Source organism: Mus caroli, unplaced genomic scaffold, assembly GCF_978045245.1.
Source record: "Mus caroli unplaced genomic scaffold, Mus_caroli_1 scaffold_2, whole genome shotgun sequence".
Taxonomy (NCBI): domain Eukaryota; kingdom Metazoa; phylum Chordata; class Mammalia; order Rodentia; family Muridae; genus Mus; species Mus caroli.
Genome location: NW_028227257.1, coordinates 157751543 through 157771848, shown reverse-complemented (window position 1 = coordinate 157771848; position 20306 = coordinate 157751543). Strand labels below are relative to the sequence as shown.

The 20306-nt window shown below is 41.2% G+C and overlaps 1 protein-coding gene and 1 pseudogene across 3 annotated transcripts in view; both read left to right on the top strand.

Annotated features, from left to right (window-relative positions):
* Positions 1–20306, top strand: part of LOC110289940 (uncharacterized) — a 78917-nt gene that overhangs the window by 25056 nt on the left and 33555 nt on the right. For all 3 annotated transcript variants that reach the window (XM_085835130.1, XM_085835129.1, XM_085835128.1), the window contains exons 4-7: positions 2448–2554; positions 5539–5676; positions 9538–9575; positions 16364–16394. In XM_085835130.1, the coding sequence (XP_085691256.1) occupies positions 2448–2554; positions 5539–5676; positions 9538–9575; positions 16364–16394 (314 nt within the window). The remainder of the gene's footprint in view (positions 1–2447; positions 2555–5538; positions 5677–9537; positions 9576–16363; positions 16395–20306) is intronic.
* On the top strand, positions 10594–11748 carry LOC110289809 (protein tyrosine phosphatase type IVA 2 pseudogene; annotated as a pseudogene).

Genomic DNA, 20306 nt, shown 5'->3' with positions numbered 1-20306 from the left:
AAGAATAAATTATAATCTAGGAGTCATGTTTTAATTGAAAATGACAGAGTTTCATCTATTGTCCACTACCTAAACAGTTCCCAGGTCCCTGTGGTCTCTATGGCAATTTGGGTAGAGTCAGTCTGGCTTTCAAGCCCAGAAAACAAAAAGCTTTCTCTTTGGGATAGATATGTGTGAAATGAGAAATGACCCACCTTGACTTAGGCAATATAAGATATAAGACATTTGGCTCTCAGGGTATCCTATTTATCCACAGTGTAGATGAAGCCCTGGCAGTGGGCACAGCAATGGCAGTGTTTCTCAGTGTTTATTATACCACAATCCAGGTAGATTCTTGTTGCTGTGTCCATATCTACTTGGAGAACTTAGGGAGTGAGGCTTTGGGAGTCTGTCTGTCATAAGATTAAATATAATTGAACTTAGCAGATTTCTGACAAGATTGAGAGCAATATCTATTAAGTATAATCTGAGTTAGACAATAGAGCACCCTATAACTTAATTGCAGTAGCGAAAAACAAGGAGAAACCTATATTTATAAAAGGCAGTGATCTTTAACTTTATATTGTTTAAAAATCATTATTTACTAAGGCAGGATAGAATGAAAACCTTATCTTGTAAGTAACTTTGACAGGTTGCCTTAGCAGAAACAAATGGCAGAGTTTTGTCTAGTGTACACTTGGCTTAGAGTTGATGTGGACCAGAAGAGAAAGAAACTAGAAAGTGGTGTGAGACCATGGTGTGAGGACAGAAAGTGAGTGTGTCTGGACATGTCAGGCCTGTGCCACAGAGTGAGCTGGTGGGGGTGTAAGCTGTGGTAATAGCCTGGGGGTGTGGGAGTGCCAGGCAGCCCTGGATCTGGGCTGTGAACTATGGGCAAGCAGCACTGATCCCCTGAGAAAGAACTGATAATGTTCTGTTTCCATCCTGGGCTGGTTCACAGAGCAGGAGACAAGTACACTCAAGTGCACACAGCCTGAAGCTTGCAGGCCACGAGGATCCACAACAGGCCAGATGGATGGTGTGCAGGCCTGCTTCCTTCCTTTCCCTCTCCCCCCATCTGCAGTCCTTGCTGTCCTGCAGAGATGGCACAGGGATGTACGTGTGCTTCTCCTGTGCTCATGCCATGAAATGTTGGCCGGCAGGGCAGGGGCAGTGGCAGCAGTTTGGGGGAGAAGTCTCGGGCAGAGAGAGAGGGAGAGAGAGGGAGTGGGCATGCATACACAAAAGAGAGCAAAGGAGCAGAGGCAGATAGCTGCAGGAAAGCAGGGCGGTGCCTCAGCAAATAGTGTTCCAGGCAGGGCCTAAGGGGTGGGTGGGCTGAGACCTGCTTTTTCCAGTGGCTAGCCAGGAGCAGGGTAAATGGCTACAGTTGGCAGGGCAAGAGAGTGAATGGGGGAGGGGGAACTCTACAGAGCACTAGTGGGAGAGTTGTTTTCAAAGTGTCAGTTAAATAGCCATTTAGAGATACTGCTTGCTGGGTACTGTGAATTAGACCTAGAAATGCCCCAGTAAGTAGGGAGAAGACGGTGAAAACCAACCTGTTGGCTGTGAAAGTTATTTAAAATGTTCCTACCAGCCTCTTGAGAATGAAATGTAATAAAATTCAAATGTATAGCCAGGTTAGACGTACTGGGTTGTCATGTGGACACTAGGGCTTGTAGAGAGTCTTGGACTCAATTAAGCTTAGGGGTTTTTGTACCGCTGCAAGAGCCTAAGGGAGGGATCATGAAAACTGCTTTTGAGAGGGGGTGGATCACCCAAGGGTTAGAGTTCCTAGAATGAGTGAGGGTCAGTGAAAAAAACAGTCATAAAGAGTAAATGTCTCTGTCTGTCCTCAATGGAAGCACAGGGATGGCTCTGAACTCAAGAACTCTCCCCTGGGAACAGAGGACATTTATGTTGACCAGAGGAGGAAGGGAATTTACCAGTTCAATATCTCTCCATGTGGCAGCAGGGAATGTGGCACTTCTAAATCTGAGTTTTGGCACCGAATGTTGTGTTTTATAAAAATATAAGGAAAGAAGGAGAATGTTTGATTGATGTGTAGTCAGGTGTGAAGGAAGGGGGTGTCTCTGCGGGCCCATGCATCCCTTGCTCCTTAGGGACCAGCCACATGGTATATATAGTATAGAATAGAGTTTACTCAGGGCATTCGATGGGGGGAGTTGAAAGAAAGGCAGAGAGAGAGGAAGGGGGAGGGAGGTGGGGAGGGGGAGGGAGGTAGAGGCCAACCATGAGATTGTGGAGGGGGGTGGGAATGGGGAGAAAGAGGTAAGAAGGTAAGGGAGCAAGGGCAAAAGAGAGAGGAGGGGCAATCAGCCCCTTTTATAGTGACTCAGGCACAACTGGCTGTTGCCAGGTAACTGTGGGGTGGAGCCTAGACTAAATGCCAACATTTATACCTATTGGGTCTTTGCAAAATGTAAGTTTATTTTGTTATTTTACAGGACAACCTCACACCACTCTTGCTTGCTCTCAGGGAGAACAGACTGAAGATGGCACAATTCTTAGTAAGGATGGAAGCAAGCGTGCATGCAGTTGACTCACAGAGAAGGTAGAGCCAGTGATTCCTAAAAACTTTTCAATGGGCACAGCCATGCACATAAAAATATTACACCAATAGGAACACTAAGATTAACTTACAGAAATATACTCAAAAGTAATATGTATTATCTATTAGGTATAATTACTTTTCTCTTCTCTTCTCTTCTCTTCTCTTCTCTTCTCTTCTCTTCTCTTCTCTTCTCTTCTCTTCTCTTCTCTTCTCTTCTCTTTCTTTCTTTCTTTTTTTTTTTTGAGACAAGGTTTCTCTGTGTAGCTCTGGCTGTCCTAGAACTCGCTCTGTACTCAGAGATCTGCCTGCCTTTGCCTACCAAGGGCTGGGATTAAAGGCATGGGCCACTCCCAGATTGGAATTTCAGTAATTTAGAGTTATATATAAAGTTCATTCTCTTCTTATTAAAATTGACTTATTTATTTTTTACTCTGATACTAGTACATATAATCTTGTATTGGCTAAAATGTATTAATCTTATTTTAATACACTTTAGAAAGTTTTATATTGAGTATAAGAGTAAAAAAATCATTGTATGTTAGTTACCTTTCCTATAGGCATACATGACATAGGCAGATTAATGGAGAGAAGATTTATTCTGGCTCAAGACCTCAGAATGTATTCTCTATCTTATAAGGAAAGCATCCCATAGTATCCCCGTGATTGAGAGAATGTGGGGGACTCCTCCCAAGAAGTCCTGTGTACCTAAGCCCCCAACACTCCAAGGTCTCCACTGTACGTTAGACTCCCACTCACAACTCAACATAAAACTCAATTAGGAAATCTATGCAGGAAATTCTAGTCTGCTACTCATTGCCTGGCCTCATAGATTTATTTTTTTTTCTTCTAAAACCTTGCTGTAAATCTCCACAATCCTATAACTTTTGCATTCTTTATGTCTCAAACCAGCACCACATGGATGATGTCCTCTTCTGCTGCCATACTGATAGCAAGCTACCTGTAGGTCTTGGCTAGTATCACTTCCCAGTGCTGTATGGCTAAGCTAGGGAAAACACATCTTTAATATATTAAAAATGTAATAATACACATGAAGAGTTATTGTAAGACTATTCATAAGGGAGCTGGCTGGGGCTGTGCATACTTTTAATCTTCTCACTCAGGAGACAGAGGCATGGGTACCTCTGGATTTGAGGTTAGCTGGATCAACAGCCTGAAACATATGTATTGAGCCCCTGCTTGAAAAAAAAATAACATGTTTTACCTCAATGTCCATCATGTGGTAATCAACACCATTAACTGAAAGTATTATTGTTGTGCCAGGAATCATTCATTAACCCCTCCCCCCAAAAAAAACACCCCCAACACCACCAAGGAGCTGATTCTGATGCGATTGCATTAGGGTCTCTTTATTACAAGCTGAGCTTGGGCTCCCGGCCAACCTTTACACAGGAAGATGGGAAGGCGGAACCCATAGCCTAATTTCACATAAGCATTTATAGAGGCAAGCAAACAAGCAAGGGGATTTCTAACCTGTCACACATTTGATTGGGGGTGCCATTTGGCCTTTAACATAGTTGGCTGGTGCTGGAAACCAAACCACAAACTTAACTTCTGCTTTTCTCTTGATTTGTGGTTGTTAGAAAGTGAAATGCCAGGAGAAGGCTTGTAACCTGGAGGTGTATATTAGTTGGGGAGAAACCTGGAAACTGGTTCTAGGTGCCAATTTATTTGTTAACTCAAGTTCAACCTTAGGTGAGGTTCTCAGATGGAGTCTGAACCCAAAAGATCTGGTCTCTCATTGTAACTTACTTTGCCACTATTATCAATATAATTTTATATTGTTACTATTATTATATGAATCACAAAATAATATCACTTATTTGATATGAGTATAAATTGCAAGACATCACATTAAGCCATGGAAGGAATAGAGAAATCTCCCAAATATTTTTTTATTAGACATTTTTTTTCATTTACATTTTAAATGTTATCTCGAAAGTCCCCTACATCCTCCCCCTGCCTTGCTCCCCAACCCACCCACTCGTGCTTCCTGGCCCTGGCATTCCCCTGTACTGGGGCATATGATCTTCACAAGACCAAGGGCCTCTCCTCCCATTGATGGCCAATTAGGTCATCCTCTGCTACATATACAACTAGAGACACAGCTCTAGGGGGGTACTGGTTAGTTCATATTGTTGTTCCTCCTATAGGGTTGCAGACCCCTTTAGCTCCTTGGGTACCTTCTCTAGCTCCTTCAGGGAGCTAGATGGCCCTGTGTTCCATCCAATAGATGACTGTAGGCATCCACTTCTGTATTTGCCAGGCACTGGCCTCACAAGAGAATGCTATATCATGGCCCTGTAAGCAAAATCTTTCTGGTATATGCAATAGTGTCTGGGTTTGGTGGTTGTATATAGGATGGATCCCTTGGTGGGGCAGTCTCTGGATGGTCCTTCCTTCCTTCTATCTAAGCTCGGAACTTTGCCTCTGTAACTCCTTTCATGGGTATTTTGTTCCCCATTCTAAGAAGGAATGAAGTATCCACACTTTGGTCTTCCTTCTTCTTGAGTTTCATGTGTTTTGCAAACTGATTTTTTGGTATTCTAAGTTTCTGGGCTAAAATCCACTTATCAGTGAGTGCCTATCATGTGTGTTCTTTTGTGATTGGGTTACCTCACTCAGGATGATATCCTCCAGATTCATCCATTTGCCTAAGAACTTCATAAATTCTCCTAAATCTTAATGTACTTCAAATACGTTTTCCTTAGTACCGTAGTTGTCCATCAAAGAATACTGACTTGAGAATCTTCCTATGTAATAGAGAAGTGGGAAAGGAGTCTACTAGAGTGTTATATCTTTTAGCTTTGAAGATAACTTATAGTGTTGAATACTGAATCTCACAAAATAGTTATGTCTTTTAGTAATTCTATACAGTTGAACAAGCTATCTGTCAAAGTGCATTCAATACTTTTTAAATTTAAATAACCATTAAGGTTTGTAAGTCAAGTTATTTTTATTTTTAGAAATTCTCTCATGTATGCTGTAAGGTGTGACTCACCAGTTATGGTCAACCTTATTCTTCAACAAGGTGTTGACACAAATTTGAAAGATTTATTTGGATGGACTGCTTTACGTTATGCTACTGAAGGTGATCGTGATGTGTAAGTAATTCTAACTAACATTCATTATTTCAAATAATCACACAGACAAGATCTTGTCAGTTTCAGTAGTTTAGAAATGGAAGTGACTTAGTTCATTTCATCATCTAGAAACCAAGCAAAATGATAGATTGTTTAGAAGTAGAAATGGGTGCAAGATATTTTAATCCCAAGAGAAGTTTTAATAATATTGGGATTGAATACAGGGCATGGTGGTAAGGCAAGTATTCTGTCATTGAACTATATCATACATAATCCCTGTCCTGGGAAGTTTGAAGATCTTTATTCTTAGGGATTCCTGAATGCTCCGTTGCATTCCAAACATAACCCTTGTGCATCAGACACAGTGTCATATTTTTATTTAATTGTTTACTTTAGTCTTATAATGTCCATTTTAGCAGAGAATCCACAAAAGCTGTCTTCTATTGATGCTACTTGAAATTCTATGAAACCAACTAGTTTGGAAAGTACAAGGGAGTCAACCCTCCTTCACAAGTCATAGAAGAGAGGCCAGGCGTGGTGGCGCACGCCTTTAATCCCAGCACTCGGGAGGCAGAGGCAGGCAGATTTCTGAGTTTGAGGCCAGTCTGGTTTACAAAGTGAGTTCCAGGACAGCCAGGGCTATACAGAGAAACCCTGTCTCAAAAAAACAAAAAACAAACAAACAAAACCAAGTCATAGAAGAGAAAGAAATTCCAATCATGTCTTTTTTCCTTGTTGATTCTGTTGTTATAGCTTTGCTATGAAAATAGCTCCTATAGTATTGTAAGGATAACTGCTGCTTAGTGGTCATCCTTTATTGATTCAGATTCCTAATATTTTGTGGTAATGTTCACATAATCATTAGAACAGTTTCTTCATTTCATACAGATATTATTCTAAAGGTGTTCTTTTTCCATCTGTTCTAAACCTCTATTTGCAGTCATCATGTGACCCTAGACCTTCATGAATTGTTACCTAAGAGGATTATGGCTATTCTGCCATTAAATATGTGTTGTGGCCACTCCAAAATATCAGATAGTGTCCAATAGTCCAATAACAAGAAGAAATCAAAGCGTCTGCTCTTCTTTGACACTGAATTTTATTCTGAAACCCTTTATAGTTTGAATAGCCCCATTTCCAAGTGTGGGTGATTCTAAATCATTCTAGTCAGGGAAGGTTCCAATTCTAATTTTTTTTTAACCTTTTAAAATTCTCTTATACATTACATTTCAACTGCAGTTTCCCCTCCCTCCACCCTTCCCAGTCCATCCCCCTCCTCCCTTCTCCTACAGATCTACTCTTCCTCCATTTCCCTTAAAAAAAAAAAAAAAAAAAAAAAAAAAAGAGCAGGTCTCCCAGGATGATCACCAAACATGGCCTAACTGGGCATAAGCTCTCATATCAAGGCTGGAGGAGGCAACCCAATAGGAGGAAAGGGCCCCAAAGTAGAGGCAAAGAGCCAGAAACACTCACACTTTTATTGTTGGGAGTCACCCAAGAACATCAAGCTACACAACCATAGCATATATTCCGAGGACCTAGTGAAGACCAATATAGAGTCTGTGACACTTGCTTTAGTCTCTGTGAGCCCCTATGAGCCCTGCTTAGTTGATCCTATGGGCCATCTTCTCATGGTGTCCTTGACCCCTTTGACTCCTACAGTCCTTTCTCTCTGTCTTCCGCAGGGTTCCTCTGTCTCTATCTAGAGTTTGGCTGTGGGTCTCTGCATCTGTCCCCATTAGTTGCTGGATAATGACCTTCTGACAACAATTAGGCCAGGCATGGATCTATAAGAATAGCATGGCATCATTAGGAATCATTTTATTTTATTTTATTTATTATTATTATTATTATTATTATTTTGCCAGTTGTCTTAGTTAGGGTTTTATTGCTGTGAAGAGACACCAGGACCACAGCAACTCTTATAAAGAAAAAACATTTAACTGGGGCTGGCCTACAGTTCAGAGGTTTAGTCCATTATCATCATGGCAAGAAGCATGGTGGCATGCTTGCAGATATAGTCTAAAGTTGTAGTTGAGAGTTCTACATCCAGATTGGCAGGTAGCAGGAAGGAAGACTGTGAACCACTAGACCTGGTTTGAGCTTCTGAAACATCAAGGCCCACCCCCTGGTGACACACCCCCAACAAAGTCAAACTTACTCCAACAAGGCCACACTTCCTAATACTGCCACACTGTATTGGACCTATGGGGGAACATTTTTATTCAGACCACCACACCAGTCATGTTTGGTTCTATCCTAGGCTATTCTGACTCGGGTTCCTGGCCATCTAGGCAGTGTCAGGCATGAGTTTCTAGTTGGAGCAGTCATTGTTTGGTCACTCCCACAAGTTTTGTCCCACCATTGTCCCAGCATATTTTGCAGGCAGGACAGATTGTAGGTCAAAGGTTTTATGGCTGGGTTGATGTCCTAGTCTCACTGCTGAGCATCTTGTCTGGTTTTAGAAGACGGCAGTTCAGGCTCTACATTCTCTATTATGAGAAGACTTCACTAAGGTTACTGCTGTGGATTCCAGGGACTTTCCTCTGCACTAGGTCTCTACATCATCCCTAAATGCCCCTCCACCCCCATTCCAGTTGTTTCAGTATTCTCTCCATTTCTCCCACCCCACACCTTGCCTGATCCTTTCTGCTCCCATTCCCATCTGCCCTGAGTCCACCCATAAAAATCTATTCTATTTCTCCAGGTTTCAATTCTTAGTCACTAATTGATAAAAACTTTCCAAGCTACATAAATCTGTCCTTCAAGATTTCAGTATATTTTCAAATTTTTTCTCATAAGCCATTGAACAAATTATCTGTTTTTGGCAAATGTAAGTCCCATAATGTCTTGTCATGTATAAAAAGACTACACCTTCAAAATCTGTTGGTGATTGTAGTGGTTTGAATGAGAAATGTCTCCTTCAGTCTTAGACATTTGAACACTGGTCCCCAGTTGGTGGCATAGTTTAGGGAGCCTAAAGTGGTGCAGTCTTGCTGGAGGAAGTAGGTCGCTGGATCAGGCTTTGAGATTAAAACCCTCATGAGAATTCCAGTTCACCTTGTCTCTTCAATATCTATATTTGAAGACATGGGCTCTCAGCCTTCTGCTCTTCTGCCCCATGCCTGCTACTTGCTTCTGTGCTTCTCTGTTATGGACTCTTCTTTGGGGTCAGGTGGGTGTTAGACTTAGGTTCTTGTTTTGGTATATATGTTTTTCTTATATTGAAAATAGAGAGGAATAGTTTACCAAGAAGAGGCACAATAGTCAGAGACGCACTCTTTCTCCTCAGTCAGGAGTCCCATAGAAATACTAAGCTAATAGCTATAATATATGCAAAGAGGACCTGGTGCAGACCATGTAGGCCCTGGGCTTGCTCTTTAGTCTCTGTGAGCTTATATGTGCTTTGCTTAGTTGATTGAGAGGGCCTTGTTCTTCCAGTGCCCTCCATCCACTCTGGCTCTTACACGTTTTTCACCTCCTCTTCCATGGTATTTTCTGAACTTTGAGAGGAGGGATTTGATAGAGACCCCTCATTTAGACTATCTCCACATAATGTCTGGCTGTGAGTCTCTGCATCTGTTCCCACCACAACGGACACTCATTTCTTTGTATCTATAATTTACCTTTCTTTCTATCAGTTGTCGTATTTTATTACAATAATAGAAAAGTATCTAATACAACATGTGCTGCCTTTATTCATCACCATTTCTTTGTAAATTTCTTTATTTAAGTAAAAGCTTATTAAAAATATGCTCAAATTCACAGTTCTGAAAACAATACCAACACACCCTGATACTGTCTGAAACACTTAGTGTGTTTTAGGTTTTCATATCAATTTTAAAGTAATGATTACATATGCCACTCTTTTGTATATGGCAGGAGGACAATACTTTTGGAGTTAAGAAAGAGAAATCGAGGTAAGATCTCTTGGTAATTGTATTCCAGAAGTGACGTCAGAATAGGGAAGTTCTAACTAAAGTTTGCAAAACCACCTGTAAGTTGCCTTTATTTTTTTCTTACTAGTTTAGAGTTTGGAGTTATGAAGAAATTAATTATATGAAATTTTCAATCTGAAATGGCATTGTTTGAGGAGAAAAGTGGACTTATTTTGGTACTTAAAATATTATATGTCCTTATCTCAAAATTAGTATATGTTATATTAACGTCACATTGTAACAAATTGGGCATGTTATAAAATGGGTTTTAATTGTTTATAAGAATATATTGAGGGGCTGGAGCGGCAGCAGCGTCCAGGCACTGCACAAGGCGACGCCAGCGGGCAGCGGCAGTAGCGGGGATAGCGGCGGTAGGGGTCGCAGCAGCAGCAGCAGCAGCAGCAGCAGCAGCAGCAGCAGCAGCAGCAGCAGCAAGACCGACTCGTGGACACGTGCCGCCGCCGCCGCCGCCGCCGCCGCCGCCGCCGCCGCAGCCGCCTGGCCGGGTGTCCCGCGCCGAGGCTGGGGGGCGGGGTGGGGATGGGGAGTCGTCGCCGCTCCCGCCGCCGCCGCTGCCGCTGCCGAGGTGACTGAGGAGAGAAGCGCCTCCTCGCTTCCGCCTCCGCCGCCTTCAATGCCCAGTTCCCAGCTCGCCAGCGTTTTTCGTTGGAATTTACGTTGCACATTTATGGCGATTCTGAGCGTGAGGGCAGACTTCTGCCAGGCTCAGCACAGTCTTTCCGCTGACAAGTGAGCTTGGGGTTATACGTGCCATAATTAACATTGCCTTGACGACTCTGGACACCGAGACTGGCCTCAGAAGTAGTAGGCTTTTTTTTTTTTTTTTAATTGCAAGCATATTCTTTTAATGACTCCAGTAAAATTAAACATCAAGTAAACAAAAGTGGAGAAGAACCCACACTTTTAACTTGTCTCACTAGTGTCTAAATGTAGTGTCAAGGCTGCTTAAACTTTGTGTGTAGTTGGATTTATTTTGGAAGCTGAAGGTATCCATCTGCAGACATTGAGGCTCAAGTTGAATTTGGATTCAAGTGGATTCTTAATACTTCTGCCTGTGCTGAAGAGAGACGCTTCCTAAGGAACAAGCAAGTTGAATAGAGAAAGTAGTGATCAATAATAGGCATTTTGGTGGTCGTTTTAATGTTTTCTGCTTCGAAACATTCCAAGATTTATTGTCCTCCCCCCATTTTTTTTTCCCACTACGCTCACACTTTTTATTTGCCATAATGAACCGTCCAGCCCCTGTGGAGATCTCTTATGAGAACATGCGTTTTCTGATAACTCACAACCCCACCAATGCGACTCTCAACTAGTTCACATAGGAACTTAAGAAGTACGGAGTGACAACTTTGGTTCGAGTTTGTGATGCTACATATGATAAAGCTCCAGTTGAAAAAGAAGGAATCCACGTTCTAGATTGGCCGTTTGATGATGGAGTTCCACCCCCTAATCAGATAGTAGATGATTGGCTAAACCTGTTAAAAAACAAATTTCGTGAAGAGCTAGGCAACACTGTTGTGTTGCAGTGCATTGTGTTGCAGGATTGGGAAGGGCTCCTGTGCTAGTCACACTTGCATTGATTGAATGCGGAATGAAGTACGAAGATGCTGTTCAATTCATAAGACAAAAAAGAAGAGGAGCATTCAATTCCAAACAGCTGCTTTACTTGGAGAAGTACTGACCTAAGATGCGATTACGCTTCAGAGATACCAATGGGCACTGCTGTGTTCAGTAGAAGTAGAGGAAGGGTGGCTGGATCGTGGCATTAGAGGGAACTCTTGGTACCTGGAAATGTGAATCTGGATTCTTACCTGTGTCATCAGCATAGTAATGGATTCAGTACACCTCAACTCCTAATGATTGAGAAGAAGGCAAACGATAAAGAAATCCCTCTATCACACGAATAAAATGTTTAAGAAAAGAAAAAAAGAAAGGAAAGGGGATTAATTTAGTGAATGATGATTTTGCTCCTAGGTTTGATTTCTGCCAGGATTGAATTATTTCAAAATCTCCTGTGTTTTTTTTAAGCTTTTTCAAAATAGATGTCTGAGGAAAACCAGCAGAATATTAACCAGTGTGGAGCCAGTTGCTGGGGAGCACACACTTCCATTATGCTTGGCACATAGGTCTCCTTGTGGTGGGATCTGGGGGAGGTAGATTTTCCTCATCTCTCTTCCTGCCTCCCTCCCTTCTCCTGATCCACGTAGATGGAACAGAAAGCAGCCCTGGTTGCTGTGTTGCTGTAGATGTGCCTGAGTCTGGCAGCCTTAAGCCCATCTGGGCACTTTTAGGAAAAAAAAAACCAAAATAAACAAATAAATAAATAAAAATAAGAGCAAAAAAAGAGAGAGAGAGAATATATTGTATATTCTCATAGTTGAATATTATTTACTTAGTAATATGTGTCACTAAACATGAATAATGTTAAAGCATGTTGTTTTTGTTCCTGTGTTGTTAGTAAAAAAAACTTGACTTTCTCTGTTTTCAAACTATCCAATTTATACTATAATACTTATTTACTATTTCTGTGGTTTTGTATAATTTTTCTAATAGTTGCACATGAATATACTATATTTTATCAAACACACTCCTATTTTTTCACTCCAATTCCCCACCTGTAATATCCATAATTTTCCCTTTCCAGTTTCATGTGTGCCCTTTCCCTCTTTCAATATCCAACGAGTCCATGTAGTGCTGCTATACATGCATGGGTGTGGTACCATCTACTAGAGATGGGTAGCTTCTCAGAGCTAACAACATCCCTGAGGAAAACTGACTCTTCCTCCAAAAGAAGCCATAAATGCCAATAACTCTTCAGGTAGGAGTGGGACCTGCATAGGATCAAGTCTGTGATTTCTAAACATCCACTTTATGGACTAACTCTTTACTAACACTTTACGTGACTAACTCTTATGATAATACACAGAAATACTAGGCTGACTAAATGTATATTTCATTAAAACATCATTAATTTTTGCCAGGGGATTGAATCCAGAATCCCACTCTAGGTAAGTGCTGAAACCCACCAGCTACTCAAAACAATTTCATTAAAATCAGGAATGAGACAGGGGTGTCCATTATCCCCACATGTTTTCAATATGGTGCTTGAAGAACTAGTAAATATAGTAAAACAAGAAAAAGAAATTAAAGGCAAATGAATAGGAAAAGAAGTTAAATTGTTCCTATGTGAAGATGACATTCTATTATACATAAGAGATCCCCAAAATTCCACCAGAAAATTTCTAGAAGTGATCAACAATTTTAGCAAAGTGGCAGGATACAAAAATCAACTTACAAAGATCAGTAGCTTCTCTATATGCCAGCAGCAAAACACCCTGAGAAAGAACGCATGGAAACACTCCTGTTCACAATAGCCTCCAAAACCTGAACTGCCTAGGAATAATCTCAAGTAAGAAATTAAAAAACCTTTCTAATGAAAACTTTAAATCTTTGAAGAAAGAGTTTGAGGAAGAAACTAAAAAATGGAAAGCCATTTCATGCTGATGGTTTGATAGAATTAGTATTGTGAAATTTACCATTCAACTTAAAAGCAATTTGCAGATTTGATGCGATTCCAATATAATTCCCATCTCATTTCTTCCTAGGAAAAAAACCCTAACATCCATTTTGTACCACAAAAGGCCCAAATAGCCAAAGTAATCCTGATTCAAGCTCCCCCCCCCCCCCCCCCCCGTTTAGGATAATGTTAGCTGTAGTTTTAGATAGAGTAGAATGGAAAACCCACCAGAATAACAGCTGACTTCTTAGTGGAAACTTTAATAGCTAGAAGAGTCTTGAGCAGTAGTTGCACACCAAGATCTGAAAGACCATGGATGCCAACATAGATTACTAAACCCAGCCAAACTATCTACCACAGTTGAAGGAGAATGAGAAATTTCCCATGATACAAGCAGGCTAAAACATTTCATGCTCACCAAATCAACTTAATACTGAAACTGGAAACAATACTTCAGACTCAAGAGACAAATGCACATAGCCATGAGGATATAGAAATAAAACAAATGAAACTCATGGAGATTAAACACTCATCACTGAATGAGGAGCATATCAAGTAAAAAATCAAGACAAATTTAAAAAATATCTTGAACTAAATGAAAATGAAAGCACAATACAACCTACCCTCTGGGACACATTGAAAGCAGCACTACAAGGGAAATTCATAGCTGTGGGTGCCTGCAGTCAAAAGTCAGAAAGAGTACAAATAAACAACTTAATGGTACAAGTCTAGAATTTGGAAAACCCAAAAGAAACAAAACTGAGGTCTAGTAGACTCCAAAAATGGTCTGTCAGGGTTCCCACAATTAGCTGCTGCAGAACTGCTTGCACTTCTCAAGTCATCCATCTTCTCCCTGTGGCTAGCCAATCCCCTAGCCCTGTAAAATGAAAACTCCAGAGGCTTGTCATTTACCAGCCAGATTTATAACAGTAAATCTTCAACTCCCAAAATGCCCACACAAAGAACTCTAAACTCAATTGATATGGATACAAGCTGCACATGTATATTGCTCTACATTACTCATTCATCTGTGAAATCCTTAGTTACTTATGGCTCCTACGACCATATGGTTGTGGCTCATCATCCTCTCTTTCAGGTACCATCTTGTCTCTCCCATCTCCCTCTCCCATCTCTCTCATCTCCCCCTCTCCTATCTCTCCCTTTCCTATCTCCCTCTCCCATCTCTCCCTCCCCCCTCTCCTTCTCCCTCTCCCTCCCTCTCCCCATCCCCCTCCCCCTCTCCCTCTCTCTGTGCCCTGTGTAAAACTTTCTGCTCTGCCTTCTGTTTCACTGCCCAATCATAGACTCCAGCCTTATCTGACTAATAAGATTTCACCTGATCTCACCTGCGTACAGACACCCTCTTTGAGTGGAAAGTAACCCGCACCCCCCAAAAGAACCCAGATAACAACAAACATGGGACTAGAAATTAATGAGGTGCACCCTTCCCTGCCTGGGGAGAGCTTGACTCCAGGGAGTGCTCTGATCCCAGGAATCAGGGGAGATTGCCATTTTCTCTCTGGTGACTCTAAGGCAGGCCTACTCAGGATGGCACAGGCCTCAGAAGCAGCAGAGCAGCTGGGACAGGGTCCTCTGGGACTACATCTGCACCCAGGAGGTGGGGCTGTTCTGCAGACCTCTGTGCACTGGTCTTGCTGGAAGAGAGCTGGTCTCCCAGGAGTGCTAATACAGGCTTACAGACTCCCAGGAGGAACAAGCTCCAGCCAGAGACAGCAAGAACATCTAACACCAGAGATTACCAGATGACAAAAGTCAAATGCAAGAATCTCACTAACAGAAACCAAGACTACTTAGCATCATCAGAACCCAGTACTCCCACCACAGTGAGTCTTGGATACCCCAACACACTGGAAAGGCCAGATTTTGATTTAAAATCATATCTCATGATGATGGTAGAGGATTTTAAGAAGGACATTAATATCTCCCTTAAAGAAATACTGGAGAGATCTTCTGCCTGAACCCAGCAGAGGCTGCCAAGGACCCCAGAGGACTCTCCATGCCACAGGACCCCTAGCACACCCAGGACCTCATGATCACTGAAGAGCACGTGGGCTACAGAAGCAACAGAGCTTCATGGACAGGGTCCCTTTGAGCCTTCATCCTCAGCCAGGAGGCAGAGCTGAGACCCAGACCCCTGGGCACCTTCCTTGCCAGGGGAGAGTAGGCCTACAGGAAGGGCTCTGACCCCAGGACTCAGGAGGTAGATCAGAGGACGCCTGCACTGCAACAGCAGAGCTTGCCTGCAGAGAGTGCTCTGACCACTGGGACTCAGGAGAGAGTTGGATTCCTAGAAGTGCTGACAGAGGCTAACAGAATCACAGGAGGATCAAGCTCCAGCCAGAGACAGCTACAACATCTAACACCAGAGATTACCAGATGGCAAAAGGCAAACTTAAGAATCTTACTAACAGAAACGAAGAATACTGGGCATCATCAGAACCCAGTACACCCATCACAGCGAATCCTAGATACCCCAACACACCCGAAAAGCAAGACTCAGATTTAAAATCATATCTCATGATGGTGGTAGAAGATTTTAAGAAGGGCATTAATAACTCACTTAAAGAAATACAGGAGAACACTGCTAAACAGGTAGAAGCCCATTACCACAGTGACACACTTCTTCCAGCAACCATACCTGCTCCAACAAGACACATCTCCATCTGGGCCTATGGGGGGCATTTATTTTTATTTAAACCACCCCAGATGAGCCCTTGTCATGTGTTTTGTTCTACTACACAGTGTAATGACCAGATGGTAGGCTTTCTTGTGATAAGAGCATTTTACCTTCAACTAAATAGTTTGGGTGAATTTCTAAAGAGATTCAGTTGTGTCAAGACAAAAGAGAACTAATTTCTTCTTAGAGTTACTCCTTGTGTAATTGGTTTAGAAAATTAAGCTGTTTGTATGACACTGCCAGTTTATGGAAGAAACTTATTCTGCTAATGGCACCATGCTCTGTCAGTCTTTTGTGCTCAGCTGGCATTGTGGTTGTGATAGATGGCAATCTACTGGAAAGCATCACATTGTGACATATTCCATTTTCTTGTATACAATAATGATGAGGAGAAATAACCTTTAATACATCCCTTGCTCATAAGTAATATAATTCATATTGACAGTAGGATGTTCTCACACTCAATACTGCAATTTTAATACTTAACAGTATTATTTTATCTACACAAGGTAACTTGTATCTTTTCTTTGTTAGCATTTCAGAGTTCTGAAAACTCTTCAATCAGGTAGGACTTGTGAATTTAAGAAAGAACGTAATATAATCAACTGATTATAGAGTGGGATGAAAGGAAACTTTGTGTTGCTGTACTTTGCCCTTAATTTCATGTTGTATGTTTAAAACATGTTCTTTATTATAGTTGTTGCAACACGTGTGCAAAAGGACCTGTGCTCTTCTGACTTTTTTTTTAACTAATTAAGCAACCACCATTCAGAGTCTGATTAACTGTTCTATGAAGTTATGATTAACAAGTATTCAGCCCATGATGTAAATGTCAGACTATCTAATTCTATAATGAATTATCTTGTTTCTTGTCATAGACAAGAATTAGATACATATAAAGTCAATTCAGAAAATTAATTATGATTTTATGTTAAATATACTTTAGAAATTGCCTAAGAAACACATCTATAATCCATGAATGTATCTTAATGCTTTAAAAATATTTTTTAAAATATCTTTTATTGCAGATCTCATTTAAAGGTGGTATGAAATCACATGTGGTACATAGTAATATGGAGAAATCCTGTGGGAGGAATGCTTTTCTGGAAGTGCAGAGTGACTGCATGTGCAATGTGCATATAGATCGAGGAGATTTAACTTAACACACTAATTCCTTAGTTGGCCTTTGTTGCAAACATTTGTCCCAGACTAGGAAACTAGTCTTCCTTTTCTTCTTTTCCTTTTTCTACAACTGCACTTTTTTCTGATTTCATACTCTGTTGTTTGTTTTTGAGACAGGGCTTCTCTGCATAGCCCTAGATGTCCTGGAACTCATTGTGAGGACAAGGCTGGCCTCAAACTCACAGAGTTCCACCTCCTTCTGCCTCTCGAGTGCTGGGATTAAGGGTGTGCACTATCACTGCCTAGCTTATTTTTACTTTGGTTCATGACACCTTTTCATGCTCATAGAGGGGAAAAAAGCACAAGGATTTCAAGATTGTAAGTAATCTTTGGAAGCTAACAAACTGGCCTCTAGCTCATCAACCTGAGTTTATATCACAGAACCAGTGGCAGTTGTGATGGAGAATTTTAGACTTGCAGATACTAAAGTAGTATCTCTGGGCATAGTAAACATGAAACTCATATTAATTAATTCTAAGGCCAGTTATCTCATTTATCAGTTTATGGGTGAGTATTTTATAATAGAATGGATCAATAAGTCTAGCCATCCCATTGTAAGAAGATGAAATTAGCAAATGATTGAAAAGGCAGAGGTTAATGATGGAATAAATGGGGCAAGGCAGATTTGGAAAGGAACGATATTGGATTTAATTCAAAGGAATGGGAATTTAGAGCAGATATCAGGATCCTGGTTTTATGATAAGTCCAATAAAGATAACATAAAATTATAGACATGAGAACTTGAATGGTTCTATATAAAGGCATGTGAACATAGGGGTTCAAGGTAATTCTGACAATTTTTTTTCCTTTTGTTTGCTTAGTACTGGGAATTGATAAAATTCCCATTGAAAATTATAAATATCTCCCAAGACACTGGAGAATGTCTCTATAGACACTAGGGATGCTGCATTATTTACTTGACCTCATTTTATAGAGAGTGGATTAGAGTCCCTTATGTACACTGAGCAGGTGTCCCCTCAATGGAACTTCTTTTCCAACTCACTGCTGTTCTTCTTATGTACATTTATGGTCAAGGTTTATAATTGGTTGGCAAAAGGCTCTTGAGCTTAACTGTTAGCATCCAGCTGCTGTGAGTTCATGAGTTCAATGGCCTCATGTCCACGAATGACTGTTGATTGTCGTCCTCACTAATCTCTGGCTTTTGTAGTCTTTCTGTGCCCTCTTGTTCCTTAGTCCCTGAGCTTTTGGGGTAGGGATTGTGATGACGATGTCTCATTTAAGCCTGAGCACTCCACAGACACATTCTCTCTGCAGTTGGACCATGTGTGAGTCTCTATATCAACACTTTTCTGAGGGAAACCAAGAACTGAACTTTGCTATGGGTCTAGAGACAAACATGTACAAGGAAGCCTGATACATTGCACTCTCAACAAACTAATAGTAGTGGGTTCTCCTCTAGGGCCTATGAGCTTCCCAGTAATGAATCATTTGCTGAATTTATACATATATTTCTTCCTGTGAGGAGCTTCAATAAATCAGAAAGCTGTTTGTTTACTCACAGCATTTGTAGCATTATTTTATGCACAGCCATATCATCTTGCCTGGCTGTTAATTATTGTTGCCCATAGTGTTCACAGCTGGGTAAGACTTTTACTTTTCTTACCTTCCTGCCTGCATAGTACTATGAAAGCTAGTCAGGAAGAAGGAAGCCTCCTAGTAAATACCAGTTTGATTTCTTCATTCCCTGTGACCACAGTATGTGGGGTTCCTTGTGACTACATTATGTGGTGTCTTCAGCAATGGAGTCTTACATCCAGTTCTGGTGGGCAAACTGAGATAAATAGCAACAGCTTTATTGTTTTGTTGGGGGGTGTCTGGGATTCCTTTGGCCAACAACTCCAGGGGAAGAATTACACACACAGAGTTGGGATTTTGGTTTGATAACCTTTAGCCTCTATACAACTCCATTAAATTCTCTCTCTCTCTCTCTCTCTCTCTCTCTCTCTCTCTCTCTCTCTCTCTCTCTCTCTCTGTCCCTCTCCCTCTCCCTCTCCCTCTCCCTCTCCCTCTCCCTCTCCCTCTCCCTCTCCCTCTCCCTCTCCCTCTCCCTCTCCCTCTCCCTCTCCCTCTCCCTCTCCCTCTCCCTCTCCCTCTCCCTCTCCCTCTCCCTCTTCCCCCCCTCACTCTCACACACACAGTTATACGCTGGAGGGATGGATCAGCAGTTAAGATCATATACTGCTCTTCCAGAGGACCAGAGTTTGATACTTGACATCTATGTGAGATGGCTCACAGCTGCCTGTAACTCCAGCTCTAGAGAATCTGTTATTCTATTTTGACCTCTGCTGGCATCTATACACATGTGTACATGCCAACACAAAGTTACTCATACCTACACATAAACAAAACTAATAAAATAAATTTTAATATATATATGTATATATACACACACATATATGTATATATATATATATATACACATACACACACACACACACACACACACACACACACATATATATATATATATATATATATATATATATATATATATATATATATATATGAAGTTAGTCAAAGGGTGTGCTTCTATATGGCTTTCGAACATACTTAGTGTATTGCCCGTTCTCTCCTCATCCCCCTCTCCCCTATTTAGACCTTTGGCTCCAGGTATTCCCTTCCCTTTTATATCTTCTGTGTTCTAGTACTATAATTTTCAATGCTTCAACCTTTCTGTGAGAAACATTTTCAGAATTAATTGGAAACATATTCTTAGAATTTACAGATTTATCTCTCAACATTTTAAAATGTCTCAGAAGAATCCCTCTACTATTCTCTTCAGGCAAAGAGAAGTAATGGATTTAAATTGTTTTTAAAGGTTGTGTGTATGTGTGTGTGTGTTGGTACATGTTTGAGCAGGTCTGGTGGATGGTAGAGGACCCTTGAAGAGCTGAAATTTCATGTCATTGTGAGCCACCTGGCATGAGTGCTAAGAACAAAATTTGGGCCCCTCAAAAGAGCAGTAAGTGCTCTTAACAACCGAGCCATCAGCCGGGCGGGCGTGGTGGCTCGGTTTTAATCCTTTAATTTAATGCCTTTAATCCCAGCACTCGGGAGGCAGAGGCAGGCAGATTTCTTAGTTCGAGGCCAGCCTGGTCTACAGAGTGAGTTCCAGGACAACCAGGGCTACACAGAGAAACACTGTCTCGAAAAAACAAAAAAGAGAAAGAAAGAAAAAAAAAAACCAAAATGAGCCATCTCCTCAGCCTTGCAATGGGTTCTTTTCAATGTGCATTCTATAATGAAGAAAAAAATGTACTACACTTGAATAATA